This window comes from Sceloporus undulatus, chromosome 6, assembly GCF_019175285.1.
Source record: "Sceloporus undulatus isolate JIND9_A2432 ecotype Alabama chromosome 6, SceUnd_v1.1, whole genome shotgun sequence".
Classification (NCBI taxonomy): Eukaryota; Metazoa; Chordata; class Lepidosauria; order Squamata; family Phrynosomatidae; genus Sceloporus; species Sceloporus undulatus.
In genome coordinates, this window is record NC_056527.1 from 11,300,110 (window position 1) to 11,316,461 (window position 16,352).

Here is a 16,352-nt window from a genome sequence, read left to right on the forward strand (position 1 = left end):
GAAGTAATGTGAGACATTTAGCCTTCTCTGTCAGAACGCTCTTGTGCCACAATAAACTACTTTTCCTAGGATTCCCTAGCACTGAGCCAGGGCAGTTAAAGCAGTCTCAAACTGGATTATTTCTCCAGTGTTTTGGACCTTAGCATGCTAAGCTCTTGTTCTTTCAACTGTGACGTATTAGTATATTCCTAGTTAGTCCTTAGGGCTGAAATCATAATTCCTAGGCCTTGGGAAGTTTTAAACCAGTAATAATAAATAGGTGCCCAGACAACCCTTTCTGGGGAAGTTTTAATTACCAAGACAGCAGTATATACTGTAGTATAGCATTTCGTCCTGGACTGTTGTAATTATGTGTGTGTGTGTGTGTTTACTTACTATACACAACCCTGGGATGCACAAAATTCCCTAGTGAGTTGAGAAGTGATAAATAGCTTTGAATTAATAGTAATAAATAAATATTATAGTGATTCTGCCATCACAGATGCTGGCAAAAGTTTCTTGGTGTAAGTGAATAATGAACAGTGTTTCAGTTTATAAGCACAAACTGCAGATTTAAATGGTAGGAATAAGTAGAGGTTCATGTACTAAACCAAAAAGCCATAGAAAGCTGAACTTGTTTTGCCAGAACATGCATCCTGATGCAACTGTACTACTCAATTTCATCTGCTACCCCCAAATTTTAACATTCTGAATAAATAATGCCAATCTGTATAAACTAGAGTTCAACGTAACATCAGAACACTTGCAAACCCAAATACTGTTTTCAAATAAATAAATTTAATCGGTGTTTAAAAGAAAAGGCTTAAACTTGCAAGATCCCAGGTAATTTACCTTAACTAAAATATGTTAATTTATTGCCAATGATAAAATTTATTTCTTTCCTGCTATGCAACACAACCGAGGCGGCTTACACGTTAAAATACACAATCCTGTATTCCAATAACCGTCCCCCAAAAATACAATTAAACAGTTTACAGATTAAAGCATACCTTAAAATAATAAACAAAACATTACTATCCTGTCTTACTTTGTCTGTTACCAAATTACAAGGAGACATGAAGTTTGCTTCCAGACTAACACATTTCTTTGACAATTATGATTTTGTCAGAAGCTTCTTGAATATATTCAGTGTCTTCCAAATTAAACCTGGTGACACACTGCTGCTCTCTCTAAATTTTTAAATGATTAGCAAGGCACAGTTTCTCTTTGCAGAAGTCAGGCTTCCTCTAGCTTTGTAAATCAAAGCAGCACTGAAACATAACAAACGCTTACCCCTTTTGGTTCAGGCACAATCAAATGAGTAGATTTTTTACTGAGGCTGAGCTGGCATTCCCCACCATAAAATGTAATCAAAGCCCACAGGATACTCCGGTCTTCAGAGGAAACCTATCAGAAAATATAAAAATTCTTTTAATACTAGCTAACTGACAGCAAATGCAATTTGACACAACATTTAACTAAATGACTGAACAACATACCTGAGATAGACAAGCAGCAACTCCAAAAAAGATCTGACAGGATTCTGGAGAAAACCCATTTACTCTGACAAAATTAAGTCAAGGCAAAAATGTAAATGAAATTTCAATTTCATTTCAAATAATGTAAAAGAAACCATTTTTAGCAGTTTCCCCATAAAATTCTCTAATGTATAACTAATTTTTTGAAGTTTCCAATTCCTTTGAAAGCAAAGTTTTAAAGCTAAAAGTGACCATATAAAGCTTGAGTCTGGCAAATTGAGGTCAGACTCCTGCCTCTGCCATAAAGCACTGAATAAAGCTAGGCAATCACATCCAGTTTCCCAGCCTGGTGCCTTACAGATGTATTTCAAAAGTCCCCCAAGCAGCACAGGGAAATCTACAAGTTATAGTCTAAGATATACATCAAGTTTGGAGAGGCTGGTCTAATCACATGTTTATTTGGAAATCATGCGACTGAATCTTGTAAGCTTTACTCCTATATACATACTTGGTTCTGACTCACTCACCAGCTTTATTCCATTCTAACCTATCCCACCATATTATAATTCTAAGAAAATTACTCTGGCATTATCCTAAGACTTCTGTGTAAAACTATCAGCTGTCTCCTCTGTTTTAATAAGGGAGGGGAATATACAGCACACAAAGAGAATGTATCATTACAGTATAAACAGTGAAACTGCAAAACAATGATAGAAGTTTTGGCAAATATAATTAGACTGACAGAATTGGTTTGAGATGCATGAAAAACTATAGCTCACTTGTAAACAACAAGATGTAAGTAACTAATATTTGTGCAAAAGAGCGCTGGATGAAACCAAAGAGAAGATGAATGTGCAGCACACCAATATAGCAGAGATGGATGAAAGTTAGTGGGAAAGAATAAACAATCCTACCAAGAGCAAAAATAAAAGTTTTTGCACACATACACACATGTTTTAAACTGACAGAAGCCCAGAATCTAAGGAGAATGCAAACAGCAACATCTTGCATATTCTCCCACTGCACTGTATCAGGAACTACGCCGTAATTTCCATGGTAAGGATAAATTAAAAAAATTCTTTTAATTAGAGATACAGAAAACATTTTTGCTTGTGGATCCAAATATACATATTTAACAAAACTAAAGTAAGCATTGAAAACTAGAGAACTTAAGTAGAAACATGAAGGCAAGTATATACACTCATCCCTCCACATTTGCAGCTTTAACGTTTACGATTTGATTATTCACAGATTTTATTAATATGTTCACGTTAGGAATATTGCGTATTTTCCACATTTGCAGGATCCTGTGCCCCTAACCCCAGCTAATGTGGAGGGATGAGTGTAGTATGCAGCCATGAAGACAAGAAATAAAACTGAGAATGCTCACAACCAAATACATGTGATAGAACCAGTGCAATGTCAATCTCCCTTCACTTAAATGTTTCAAAGAACAGCAGAATGAAAAGCAAATGAATAAGTCATCACTTACAAACATCTTCATGTAGAAGGAATTCCCTTTCAGCATATCCACTGAATGCACTTGTGAAATGAACTTTTAAGTAAGTATAACCCAATGTTGTTCATATTGTAACTGAAAAGGATACGGCAGAAGAGCTCCACACTGAACTGACAAAGTCACCCAGGATGGCTAAAATAAGTTTAAGAATGCATCTTGTAAGTGCTTTTCAACAAATATAAAGCACCTCCTAATAATCTGTCTATATTTGTTGAATACATAACAAATTTAAGTTAACCAACCATATATAGAACCCATACACACGAAGCTGCTTTATAGTAACTCAAGCTGTTGAATCATCGGGCTCAACATTGTCTAGCCTGACTGGTAACAGCATTCCTAAATTTACAGGCAATTTACAGGAGCTATAACCCTTCCTTCCACATTAGGATTCCAAATGCTCTATGGGAAATATGAGAATTTGTATGTGTAGACATAGAAGAATGCTACATCATGCTTCTATACATTAGAATAATTGGTACCATTAATAGCTCTACTTCAGCTTTCTAAGAAGAGGAAATTGAATCCAGTGCATTCAATGCTGCAATTATCCCTTTAATCTATATGGAAGATACCAGATTCAGTGGTTTCACCCTGATCCCATGTAAAGCTCTTTTTTTAATGTAAGGGAAAATTACGAATATTCCTGAAATCCTTTCTTTAAAATTAAGTCTATTGTAGTGAAAAATACTGACTTGCACTGCTGCCAATACTCACCTTTACCACCGGAAGATCAAATACTTCACGAGATTCACCCACTTCTGGATTGTCTCCATCTTCTGAAATGATGTGTGATGCCAGAGCATTGTAATTAACTTCTTTTGCCTTACCATCTTTCAGAAGTTGAATAACCTAAAAAACAACAATAATTTTTCATTCTTTTAGAATGGGCAGACACAGAAAAGAGACCCGAAAAGGGAGAGAACTTTTAAAACACAAACCAAAATCAAAAACACCTAATGAAACAGAAGTATATAATGGACTATCTGAATTTTCCCCCCACCATTCCCATCACTTTAAACCATCTGTTGCAATCAGGTGTATCTAGCAAAACAGTGAAGACTTGCATGACAGAACTGAATACTGATTTTCATTGACATCCCACAATTTCACACTCCAAGCAGGATGACAGGAAAATGCTGCTGCAATTCTTGTCCAAATTAAAACCAGGACTCTCATATGCAAAGTCCAGCTTTCCTCCTTGTCCAGCCTGGCATTTTCCTGCTGGTCACACAACATGGCCACGTTTTTCAAAAGACATTTTATTATTCAATTCTCTGGACTGACTGGCCGTTCTTAATTAGGACACCTGATTTGGGATGTGGGCCTGTTTGGGCATTTGTCCAAACTGGTTGTCCAGTCCCAACACACTACTAGCTAGTGTACCAACAAGTGAAATGGAAGATTTTTATACTTTTCATGGTCTCTTCCTGGGCAAGAAAACGGCATAAAAATTTCCTGGATTCTAAATGTGTTTTGTTATAGGTAAATTATATTTTTGATTGGGACTTCAGTATTATCTGGATGATTTGGTAGCATTCAGGGTGGATAACTAGAAAATGCTGTACATCAAAAAAAAAAAGTTGATAAATACTACTAGCCTTTTGTCAGGGACATGCCATTTGAAATGCATCACTTCAATATTGTTTAATCAGCATTGGCTCATGCTTTGCTACTAAATTCATTTCAAAATGTAAGTCATCATCTTTAAAATTGTATGAGGTTTGGGTCCAGAAAAGCTAAATACTCCTCTAATCCTGCAAAATCTTCTCTTTCTGTTCATATAGGTCATATAGAAAAGCTCTGTTCTCTGTTCTATCTGGAGGTGAGATGCACAGGCATATGGGATAATGCCTACTTGCTAGCAGTGCTTAGGCTCTAGGACTCTTTCTCTCAGAGTTTTCCTTGTCAGACTTCCAGAAGCACTGTGAAAACTGACTTTCAAGAAAATCCATCTTTCCCAATACTAAATTAATTACAGTGGGCCCTCCACATTCACTGGGCTTAGAGACACAGGACCCCTGTGAAGGAGGGGAAGCCAATAAAAATACACTTTGAACCTGAGAAAACATTTCAACTCTGCTGAAAGTTGACCATATAGTCAGGCTGGAGGACATCATCTAGGCATTTGTAGGTCCTCCAGTGCAATTCTGTGGTCAATTTCAGCTGGATGGTGGCCAGAGAGTTGCACTGGAGGACCTAGAGATTCCTAGAGAACATATTAATCAAATCTGCAAATAATCAAATCTGCAAATGTGGAGGACCATCTGTACTCCGTTGATGCACATACTGTAATGGAATTATGTTTTTACTTTGTTGCTTTTCAGTTAGTTTTCTACAGTTTTATTTCTGTTAGCAATATCGTCAGCTCCTTTAGATTCGAATACAATTTTGCTGAAATCCATCCAAAATCCTATATGGAACAGCTTGTGTGCTTAGCCAGCCACATAAGCATTATCCAACTAATCTAAGTAGACTGATGTCCACAAAAGCTCATGCTGCCAGTTTCTTTCTTTGAGTTAGGGCCCAAACAGTCAGGCCAAAATAAAGCTGCTTCATGTCATTTTAGAGGTATGCTGTTTAAATGATGCATGCGTCCTCAAAGACCAGAAGCTGCTCCAAAGCTACGCTGCAGTCTTTAGGACGTGGCTTCCAACCTCTCAGGATGCATACATCATTTAAACAGCATACCTCCAAAGTGACCTGAAGCAGCTTTATTTTGGCCTGTCTGTTCGGGCCCTTCGTCTCAAAGGTGTTATCTCTCTACATACTGATTCCACAACCTAACATGGCTCTATCTATGAATTCTAACTAATTTTATTAGATAATGAAGGAGCAACCCAGGGCTTTCCAAATTTGGACACACAAATAATAACAATAATAGTAATAATAATAATAATAATAATAATAATAATAATAATAATAATAATAATAATACACTTGTCCCTCCATATTCGCTAGGGTTAAGGGCACAAGACCCCTGTGAATATGGAAAAACCACAAATAACAAATACACCATAGTTTTACCTGAGAATGTGTTCTCTCTAGGAATCTCTAGGGTCTTTTGGTGCAGCTTTTAGTTAATAATTGACCATAGAGTTGCGCTGGAGGACCTAGATATTCCTAGAGAGAAGACATTATTAAAATCCATGGACAATCAAAGCCACAAATATGGAGGGACGAGTGTATTTGAATAAATGTAGATTGTTGTACCATACTTAATAAAAAATAAGACACCCCCTGAAAAGTAAGCCATGGTGTGTCTTCTTGAGGAAAAACAAATACAAGACAGTGTCTTATTTTGGGGGAAACACAGTGTTTGTGGATTTGATTAATGCGTTCTCTCTAGGAATATCTAGGTCCTCCAGCGCAACTCTATGGTCAAATTCCTAGAGAGGAGATTCCTAGAGAGAATACTCTGCTATGCATTTGTATGTTTTAACGTCATGTAAGCCGCACCGGGGTTTGTGTTGCACAGAGAGGCGGGATATAAATAATAATGATAATAATAATAATGATAGTACTTGTAGCTCCTCCAGTGCATTTCTATGGCCAGTCTCTGTCAGGCACTGACCATAGAGTTGCGCTGGAGGACCTACAGATTCCTAGAGAGGTGTCCTGTCAGGTAAAAAAGAAACATGGTGTTTTTGTTATTTGAGTTTTTTTTCGACATTCACGGCGGGGGCCTTGTGCCCGGAACCTCGGAGAATATGGAGGGACGAGTCTATAACAATAATAATAATAGTAATAATAATAATAATACTTTGTGTGTCAAAACGGGGGCGGGGCCTCGAGCGGCGGCTGAAAGCGTCACGGCCCCCTCCCCCTCCCGTCATTCGCTCCTCAGCGAACGTTCCAGCGTTCGTTCCCCCCCTTTTCCCCTTGGTTCCGCTGACAGCCGCGCGCGCGCTCTCTGATTGGCTGCTTTTGGGGGTCTCTCTCGCGGACACTCTTTTTCTCTCGCCTTCTCTCAGGTGGACGAGCCCACTTCGTCCGAGGGGGGAGAAAGCGGGATTCCTGCGTTACCTTGGGGTCTATGTCTCCCACCGCGAAGAACTTGACCTCTTTGAACATCTCCTCGGGGACCTTCAGCTCCCCCTCTTTCCCCGGCGCCTCCTTGGCCTCTCCTTCTTCCTCTCCCTTTTCTTTCTTATCCCCCTCCTCCTCCTCTTTCGCCATGGTTCCGGCCGCCTTCGGGAACCGAGCGCTCAGCTTCCTCTACAAAAGGCCCAGGGTCTTTTTCCCGCCACCCCCCTTAGCTTCCAAGGGGCCCGCCGCTGAACCGCGGGAAACAGGGCGCGCGCGCACGACGCGGGGCGAACCATCTCCCCCCCAAAACGGGGGAGGCCGAACAGGAAGAGGGGGGTTGACACTGCCTTATCATGGCGGAATTGAAGCTGCCCTATTATGGCGGTGGTTGGCAGAAGCTGGACTTTTTACAATAGCGCCCGTTGGCTTGCTGTAATAATAAAGCTAAAGGAACTTGGTATCCTTCTTTCTTCCCCCCCGACACAAAATGGACTCTCCCAAATCCCGCCCCTAAGAAGGAAAACAACCGGTAGTGAAGCCCAGGCTTAAGCTCCTCCCACAGGTTTCTTTCCCTTTCCGCTTGGCTCCGCCCCCTCTGTTCTCCCGCCTCCGAGGTGTCTTCTCTTGCGTTCTCGCGAGAAGCGCCTTAGTCGTCGTTTATTTCCTCAAGCGTCCCCGCTCCTTCTCTCACGGTCCCAGTATGGCGGCCCAGTTCCCTCAGAGTACTAAGCACTCATGTTCCTCCCCCGTTCCCCGCCATCGCCGCCTCACACTGCCGTAGTTTCTCAGGTCCAAACACACTGCCGAAATAATCCAGTGTGGCGCCGCTTTAACTTCCCTGGCTCAGTGCTGGGGAATCCTGGGAGTTGTAGTTTATGGTGGCACCAGAGCTCTGACAGAGAAGGCTCAACGTTTCACAAAACCATAGTTCCCAGAATTGCCTACCATTGAGCCATGGCAGCTAAAGCGGTCTCAAACTGGGTTATTTCTACAATGTGGTTTTGCACGCCACACACCACAAAACTAAAGTGACGTTTTAAACAGTCGTAACCTCACTCTTCAGGGAACCAGGGAGTTGTAGATCCCAGTAGTGGACAAAGGTTTTCCGGTTGAGAACGTCAATAGCCATAACGAACAACAACTCCCAGGATCCTTTAGCCCAGTGGTCCCCAAACTGTGCCCTTTAAGACATTTTGGACTTCATCTCCCAGAAGCCTCAGCAAAGTTGGCCAATAGTTGGAATTCTGGGAGCTGAAGTGCAAAATCCCTTAAAAGAGCACAGTTTGAGGACCGCTGCCACACAAACAAGGCCCAAAACACACTGCAGAAATAATCTACTTTGAGACCGCTTTAAGTGCCCTGGCCTCAGTGCTTAGGAATTCTGGGAACTAGTTCTGTGAGACATTGAGCCTTCTCTGTCAGAGAGCTCTGGTGCCACAGTAAACTACAGTTCCCAGGATTCCCTAGCATTGAGGCAGGGCAGTTAAAGCTGTCTCAGACTGGATTATTTCTGCTGCGTGTTTTGGACCTAAGTATACCCAGTTCAAGCCAACATAGGGCTGATGGAGGAATGCCACCTGCCTTCTCCATCAGCAAGTACACAAACATAGGTTCGTGTAATCCAGTTGGCTCTCTTTGCAGCTTTCACTTTTCCGGATTTGATTATTTGCAGCTTTGATTAATACATTCTCTCTAGGAAACTCCTTCAGTGCAATTCAGCCAGGAGCTGAACATATGAGTTTATCACACTAGCGAGATCCCGTGGGAAAACTGGAGTTAAACAGGAGTTAAATTAGAGAAAACCTGGAAATGCTTGAAGTTTATCACACGGCGTCGCTGTTAACGTGAAACGTGTTAACCTGAGGTTAAACCGGAGAAAAAATGGCAGCTTTTTACTTTTGGGAAATTCCGAAAGTAAAAAGGTGGCATTTTTCTCCGGTTTAACTTCAGTTTAACTTTGCGTCATTTCACTTTAGCAGCAATTCGGTGTGATAAACCTCCCGAATTTGCGGGTTCTGTTTACATTTGAATTTAATGTAACTCTCATTTAAATCCTGTTTTCCCACGGGATCTCGCTAGTGTGATAGACATGTGCTGGAGATCCTAGGCATTGGTAGGTCCTCCAGCATTATTCTGGCAACCCTAAGGCGAACGTATCATAGGATTTTCTTGGCAAAATTTGTTCAGAGGCAGGGGACTTGCTTCCACCTTCTCAGGCTGAGAATATGTGACTTGCCCACTGTCACTCAGTGGATTTCCATGACTGAGCAGTGATTTGAACCCTCTCCTAGTCCAATGCTCAAAGCACTACACCAGACTTGCTGTCTATGGGATCTATAGCTTCTATTAATTGCTTGCTGAACCAAACCTCTAAAGATTTTGGGTAGCAGGAGAAAACAATCACAGCTCCCACCACCCCCTTAAAAAAAGTGGTGTCATTTTAAGAGCTTTGAGGCTAAGAAAGGGAAGTGTTAGGTGTTAGCTTTATGGCCAGTTCAAAGGCTCCAGCCAGACAGCACAAATGTTAGGAGATGTTTAGGTGGCAATGTAATTTGAAGCTTAATTAGGTCTAGGAAGTAAAATCTGGTGGAGCTGTGCATTTTAGACAGATCAGGACTGGCTGTATGCTATCAACTTTTATGGATTGTCTGGCAGGTTGTTAGTGCTTGTAAATGGATAACAGATCAATCCGTGAGGAGGATAAGCCTGCAAAGAGGAAGGTCTAAGTACACGATATAATAGTCGTCAGAACAATTTAGGAACAAACTGGTCAAATAATTTTCTAAAAATTAGTTTTGTGGCTTCCAAAAATAGATTTGTAGGCATCCATTTCATAATGTAGAATGACCTGCCAGAAGAGAGTTGACAGCTGAATAAGCTGTCTGAATATAAAAGAGCATTAAAGACCAGCTTCTTCTGGCAGGCTTATGTGGGTGATTTTTAAATTTTATTCACAATTTAACACATAAATACACAGACATACCTAGACACTGCCATTAACCTACATATAAACATACAACAACCATCCTCTTCCCCCCCATTTAAAAAAACTTCCCTCTTATTCTCTACCTGGTTTCTTAAATAGCAATGTTCTCCTCCGTTCCTTTAATATTTTAAATTCCTCTTCTAACCTAAATATTAGCCATAGTTCCACATTCCTCCCATAAACATATCAGGTTTCAATTACCTAACTATCAAACACAATCACATTAAAACCTCCTTTTGATTGCTTAACATTTTCTATAAATGGTTTCCAGTTTTCTATAAATACTGTACATGCATTTGCTTTTCCTTTACTATAGCTGTCAGTGTATCTAGTTGAGCCATTTCCATCACTTTTTCAAGACTGATTAGGCAATCTTGAGTGTGATCATGTATTCACAACAACTAGTCACACAAGTCCACAAAAGCACTGGAGTAGCAGCAAGGCACTGTGAATGCAGATGAGGAAAAACTCAAGGCCGGGACACAGGTTTCTGCACAAAATCTCCAGAGGATGCTTAAATTGCTGCATGTTCATTACTGGGATGTTATGCAAACAGACTTTTGCATATCCATAAAGCAGAAGCTTGTTTCCATGTACATATTTTCTTGGAAGTTTTTTAACTATCCATTTCATCAACTATCTCTTTTGAAAGGGCCTATCTTTTACATTTGAGAGGTGTTTTTTTATTAAAAACAAGAAGCTTTTATCGTCCTGCCATTTTATGGCCAGATTTATTTACCACCAAAGGAGATTTAAAAAACAAAAGCAACATTTATTTTTAAAACATTTCTTACTTTCTATAATTAAATCAAATCTTTCAAAATGAAATGTCCATTTTTGTTGCACTCATTATAACTTATAACTGTAGAGAGCCAGTGTGCTATAGTGGTTTGACTATGACTCTAAGACAAGGGTTCGAATCCCTGCCCAGCCATAGAAACCATAGAAACCTCCTGGGTGATCTTGGGCAAGTCACACTCTCTCAGCTTCAGATGATGGCAATGACAAACCCCCTCTGAAGAAACTTGTCAAGCAAACCCCATGATAAGTTTTCTGACCATAAGTCAGAAACAACTTGAAGGCACAAAATAGCAACAACTTATAGCTGTATTGTCTTAAAATTTAAAAATATATCCTGCCTCTCATTCCTTTGAAGAAGGGTGTGGTCTCAGAAATTTACAGCCACAGTATCATTTCCCTTTGTAGTATTTTATTTATTTGTTTTGCTCTTCAGTAAAAAAAAAAACACACAAATTGAGCAGTTTTCATGTACAAAGCAAATAGTGTTTCAGCAGGGCTTGTGAATGGCACAGTTTTTCTCCTTCCCCCTTTGTTGTAATCTGCTGGTTGTGGCAGACAGATAAAATCCTGCTCCATTTCTCTTGGTTCTTCTAAAATAATTGTTTTAACCGAAAGACGGCTTGGCCTTATGGCTTCAAGTCCCTGTGGTAGAACTTAAATCCCATTTCTATTTCTCATTGTAAAATGGGCTCTTGGTATCTGCTGCGATTTGGTTCCAGGGCACATATGCACACCGTGGATACCAAAATCTGCAAATGCTCAAATCTCATTATATACAATGGTATAGTAAAATGATGTCTAAATCAATGGCAAAGTAAATGTTTGCTTTTTGGAATTTTAAAAAATATTTTCAAGCCATGGAAAGTCGAGTCTGTAGATGCAGGATCCATGGATGTGGAGGGCTGACTGTTTTCTGTATTAAGCACACTCTTGTTTCTTTTGAGCCTATTGTTATAGCAGCCTTATATGTACAGATTTCTTTACAGTGATAAAATCAAAACCACCCCACGGACTTTGGGACAGGATGAGGTGTTGGGAAATACCATGGAGGCTAGCAGGGAGATTGGCTTACTGCTTTAGGGTAACAGACTTCTTTGTCTTTATCTTCAAGAGAAAATGCACATGGCAGGGGGTCGAGAAGAAGCAATTCTTATGTCCGTTGAGTTACACGGGTCCTTTCAACATGCCCTCAGGTCTTATGTAACCACCTATGAGAAGTTAAATTAAAAGTCATCACAACCTTTCCAGGATCGTGCTGTTTGCCTCTATGTAACTGCTATTATAACAAATGTAACCAAATATTTGTACCCCAAAATAACACAGGGAATGCCCAGAACTCCCCATAATTATACTGGCTGGAGGCCCCTGGGAGTTATAGTTCCCAAAAATAGTTCCCCAGCTCTGGTACAAGGTTGTTGTGTTTCTTCACATCCTTTCCAAATTATTGCCACCCTAACGCAAACCTGAGAACCAGCATGCCACAGTGATTTGAGCATCTGACTATGAATTTGGAGAACAGGGTTCAATTCCCTGCTCAGCCATGAAAACCCACTGGGTGACCTTGGGCAAGTCACACTCAGGACCCCAGAAAACCCCAAAGGGTCACTATAAGTCAGAAACAACTTGAAGGCAACCAGCATCAGCAAGGCAAACCTATTAGGGGGTTTTCTTGTCAAGGTTTGTTCAGAGAGTGTTTTCCATTGCCTTCTTCTGAGGTTGAGAAAATGTGACTCACCCAATAGGTTTCTGTGGTTGAGTAGTGGATTTGAATCCTGTCCTACAGAGGCCTGGTTCAGCACTCAAATCACTACACAACACTGGCTGTTCTGGTATAAGATAGGGGGCCATGAATCTAATAGTCATCACTGCATGATGACTGGTGCCTCCAATCTGTGGGTAATGCGGACTCATAACTTGCACACAGTACTGCGGTTAGTGAACAAGTTGCCAAAATCACTTTAGTCAGACTGACTGCTTTTGTTTCTACTGATATTTTTTAGTTTTCCCCTTTGGTCATGGAAATCAGTAGCCGCACAAACATGTTTTGCCTGCGTTAGTCATGGTCTAGCAACCACTTGCAAAACAAGACCATAGGATTACCCTGATCCTATGCATATGTACCCATAAATAAACCACAATTTGAGTGGTGTTTATTTCTCAATCAAAGACACATGGGACAATTGTCTGAAACATTTTATATTTTATCTCCCATACAATTGTCTGAAACATTTTATATTTTATCTCCCATACAGACCACAGTGCAAAAATAGTGCAATATTAATTTTTCTGATGGCTAATATTTTTAGCAAGAGCAAAAAATTAAACATTAATCTGATAAGTACAATGACAGTGGTAGAATAAAACCCTTTGGTCTTCTAGTATTTATTCAGTATGACAAATCAGGAGAATAAGAGATCCATTTGATATTTAAAATCCCATCAGTCTGACAGGCCTCTTTAAAAGATCAGATGTTAACCATGCCAGGTCAGGGTACTGCACATGTATAAATCATTGAGAGCCATCTCTAAAGTCAGTTTGCAGCAAGGAAAAATCCTATTAATAAGGTGTCAATCTGAACTGAAACTTCACTTCTTGGCCAATTATGATAAAGATCTCAGAACAAAGTTTAATTCCGTCTGGAGCATGGATATTTAATGAAAGGAGAACAAAGAAGGGAAAACCCCATAAATAGAAGTCAGTTTTATAATGAGTGACAAAAGGAAAGACCTTTTATTTTAAATAAGTGAGACATGAAGACCAATATGTTTCCAACGTATAACCTTTGCTATTCTCTCCACTAGAGTCCTTTTCTTTTGAATCTAAATGTTATTATGACAAATTTCCATGTGAAACATTTACATTATTTCCCAGTAAAGTCAGAAAAAGTGAAAGAAAACAGTATTTTAGATGTAGAATATTAATGTGTAAGATAAATGGTAGAACACACATTCAGATAGTTAATTTATTAGCCTTCTATTTGTATCAAAATTAAAAGATGCAGAAAATGACACCAACAAAACTTCTCATATTTTGTTTTTTTGTTGTTGTTTTTTTAAAAAACATGCATTTTAGTTCATTTCTTATTGCAGCATCCAACACCCCCCTAGTTTTCTGTATCCATTAAAAATGCATGAATCTCCTTTGAAAATTATTTAACGTTTTAAAAATCTTTTTGCAGTTCTTTTCCTGCACTTTTGTGGGAAACCTTTGTTCCATTCAGAATAACTAATTTCCTCTTATAGAAGTCAATGGAATTTAAGTTAACTTTTGTCCTGTATGGAGGAGATTCATTGCTGAGAATCTGCAATACTAAGGTTAATTGTTTAATTAGAAGGCAGTTCTCTCTGTGATGCCAGTTTCCTCCCAACCAGGTTTATCTATCAGATGTGGGATTTTGTGTGAATGTTTGGCTTGTGAATTCTGTAGAGTCAATTCAAAGGGAGCTGCAGGGATCCAAATTTTTAAGACTATGGATGGTCTCACACGACTTCTTAAAATTTGGTATATTTTTAAATACTGTGAATCACTTTAGCTTTTTTTAAAGGAGGGATTTAAAAAAATATTTGCTTACTTTTTGCTACACAATAGAATTATAAGCTATGAAACCAGGTCAAATGGGATGTAGGCACTAAATTACTGCTTCTTCTGTTCTTTTTGTCCTTCACCTTTTTATCACACAGCATCTCCAATATCTGCCTATTTCTGCATGCCTTAGATAAACCACAATCATGTCACATATCCTTGAGCATTTCATAGATGATAACCAGACACATGTGGCCAAGCAGCATTGGTGAAGATGACAGAAGATATTAATGAGGAAGAATAAACAATCTAGCTGAGTCTGCAGTACAGTCAGCTCTCCATATCCAAGGGTTATTTTATCCATGGATTCAAGCTTCAACAGTTTGAAAATATTTTTAAAATATGTAAATTCCAAAAAGCAAATCTTGATTTTGCCATTTTATATAAGGGACACCATTTTACTATGCCACTGTAATCAATGGGATTTGAGCATCCATAGATTTTGGTATCAATGGGGTGGGGTCCTGGAACCAAACCGCAGTGGATACCAAGGGCTTACTGTAGTTTGCTTTTGCATGAGCCTACCAGGAAAGAAAAGATTCTGTCCTTCCTTTCCTCTTCCCCTGTTGAATTAATAGAGTGCAAACTACTTTCACATTTGGAACTCGTTTTACAGCAACTGAATTAAGCTGAGGATAAAGCAGGGGAATGGAAGGAGGAGAGAGAAACTGGGGTATTTTTAAAAAGCAGGATGACAGAGGATTAATCAGTGCTGTTCTTGCTAAATTAGGGTAATTGAAAGGTATGAGATTTATATGTATGATAGCCAGGCACAGGGAAAAACTGGGACATTATCAAAGCAGCTGAAAAAATGGGATGGCAGAAGATTAATTAGAACTATCTATGTAAAATTGGGGAGTACGTCTTTCTTTAAAACTACAAATATCCTTGAAAGGTAGCCCATTTAGAATATTGTATGTCTTTCTCGAGGCTTCCTGCAAAACAGGTAGGCTGCTTCTTTATTTATCAAGGCAGGCAGAGATAGATGATCATCTCTTTTTACATTAACAAACTTTCTGGTACATCTCTTGGGCTGAAATGTCTTCCTGGCTCCTTTCTGGCCTTTAGCTGTCTTAAATTTGTTCACTGGGATGCTTAGATGTCTGGCTAACATTCCCTGAACAGCTGTAAACAACAACAACAACAACAAAGATGCCTGTACACCTTTGTCACCTTCTTGAAAGACCAACCAAAGATGCTGTGTGAATGCTCCTCTGTGTGGTATTTTCCATGGAAAGATGGGTCCTGACTACTGGCGGCCAAAAAAGTCCTTTAGTCCCCCAACTTCAGCTAAGTACATCCACTATTAATTTCTTCCTTAGAAAGCTCAAAAGAGGAGTGGCAAGCTGGCATGGCACAACTAGCCTTTGGCTTCCCTTGGCACTACAGTTTCCCCCTGTACTTCATTTATCTTTCTCCATTCTGTAGCAGGAAGGTGGAAGAAGAAGGGAATTAATCCCCCACTTTGTCCAAAGTACAGCCAGCCAAGCTCTAAGATTAAAGCAAAAATCTTTATTAAAGTTAGTAATAGGGAAAATAGAGAGAGGGGAGGGAGGAATTTGATATATACGATAGGAAGCGGCAATGCATTCTCACATCCACACATCCAACTATCAAACGGCCAATTTTCACATAACTAACACAGGTCCCCTCAGAGACCCAGGAAGAAGCACATTCCTGTACAGAATGGTTCCTAATTTAAACCTTGTGAGAACAGAAGGGAAATAGACGAGAGCCACATTTGTCCAGCATCAACACCTGTGAAGGTGAGCAGTTGACACATTCAGGATCTAAAGTGGTAGGAAGAAGAGGAGGTGACAACTTGACAGATGTGTTCGCTCTTTTCCTCCTAGAGGAAATAATTAAGATTTTTTATTTATTTATTTATTTATTTATTTATTTTGCTGGCCTTGATTCATGTGGGATGCATTCTGTGTGAGGGCCAGACCTACATGCAAGCCATGGCATCTTAAAGGGA

General features: G+C 39.6%; 1 protein-coding gene across 4 annotated transcripts in view; it reads right to left on the reverse strand.

Moving 5' to 3' along the window:
* Positions 1-7,299, reverse strand: part of PAXIP1 (PAX interacting protein 1) — a 29,678-nt gene extending 22,379 nt beyond the window's left edge. For 2 of the 4 annotated variants that reach the window (XR_006104676.1, XR_006104677.1), the window contains exons 1-5: positions 7,003-7,299; positions 3,694-3,828; positions 3,065-3,108; positions 1,479-1,542; positions 1,273-1,386 (exon numbers count right to left, since the gene is read on the reverse strand). Coding sequence is in view for 2 of the 4 variants with exons in the window: in XM_042475694.1 (XP_042331628.1) it covers positions 1,273-1,386; positions 1,479-1,542; positions 3,065-3,108; positions 3,694-3,828; positions 7,003-7,155 (510 nt within the window). In the remaining 2 variants the exon portion in view is untranslated. The remainder of the gene's footprint in view (positions 1-1,272; positions 1,387-1,478; positions 1,543-3,064; positions 3,109-3,693; positions 3,829-7,002) is intronic. The other 2 variants (XM_042475694.1, XM_042475695.1) reach the window with 2 other exon arrangements.
* Between the last annotated feature and the right edge of the window lie 9,053 nt (positions 7,300-16,352).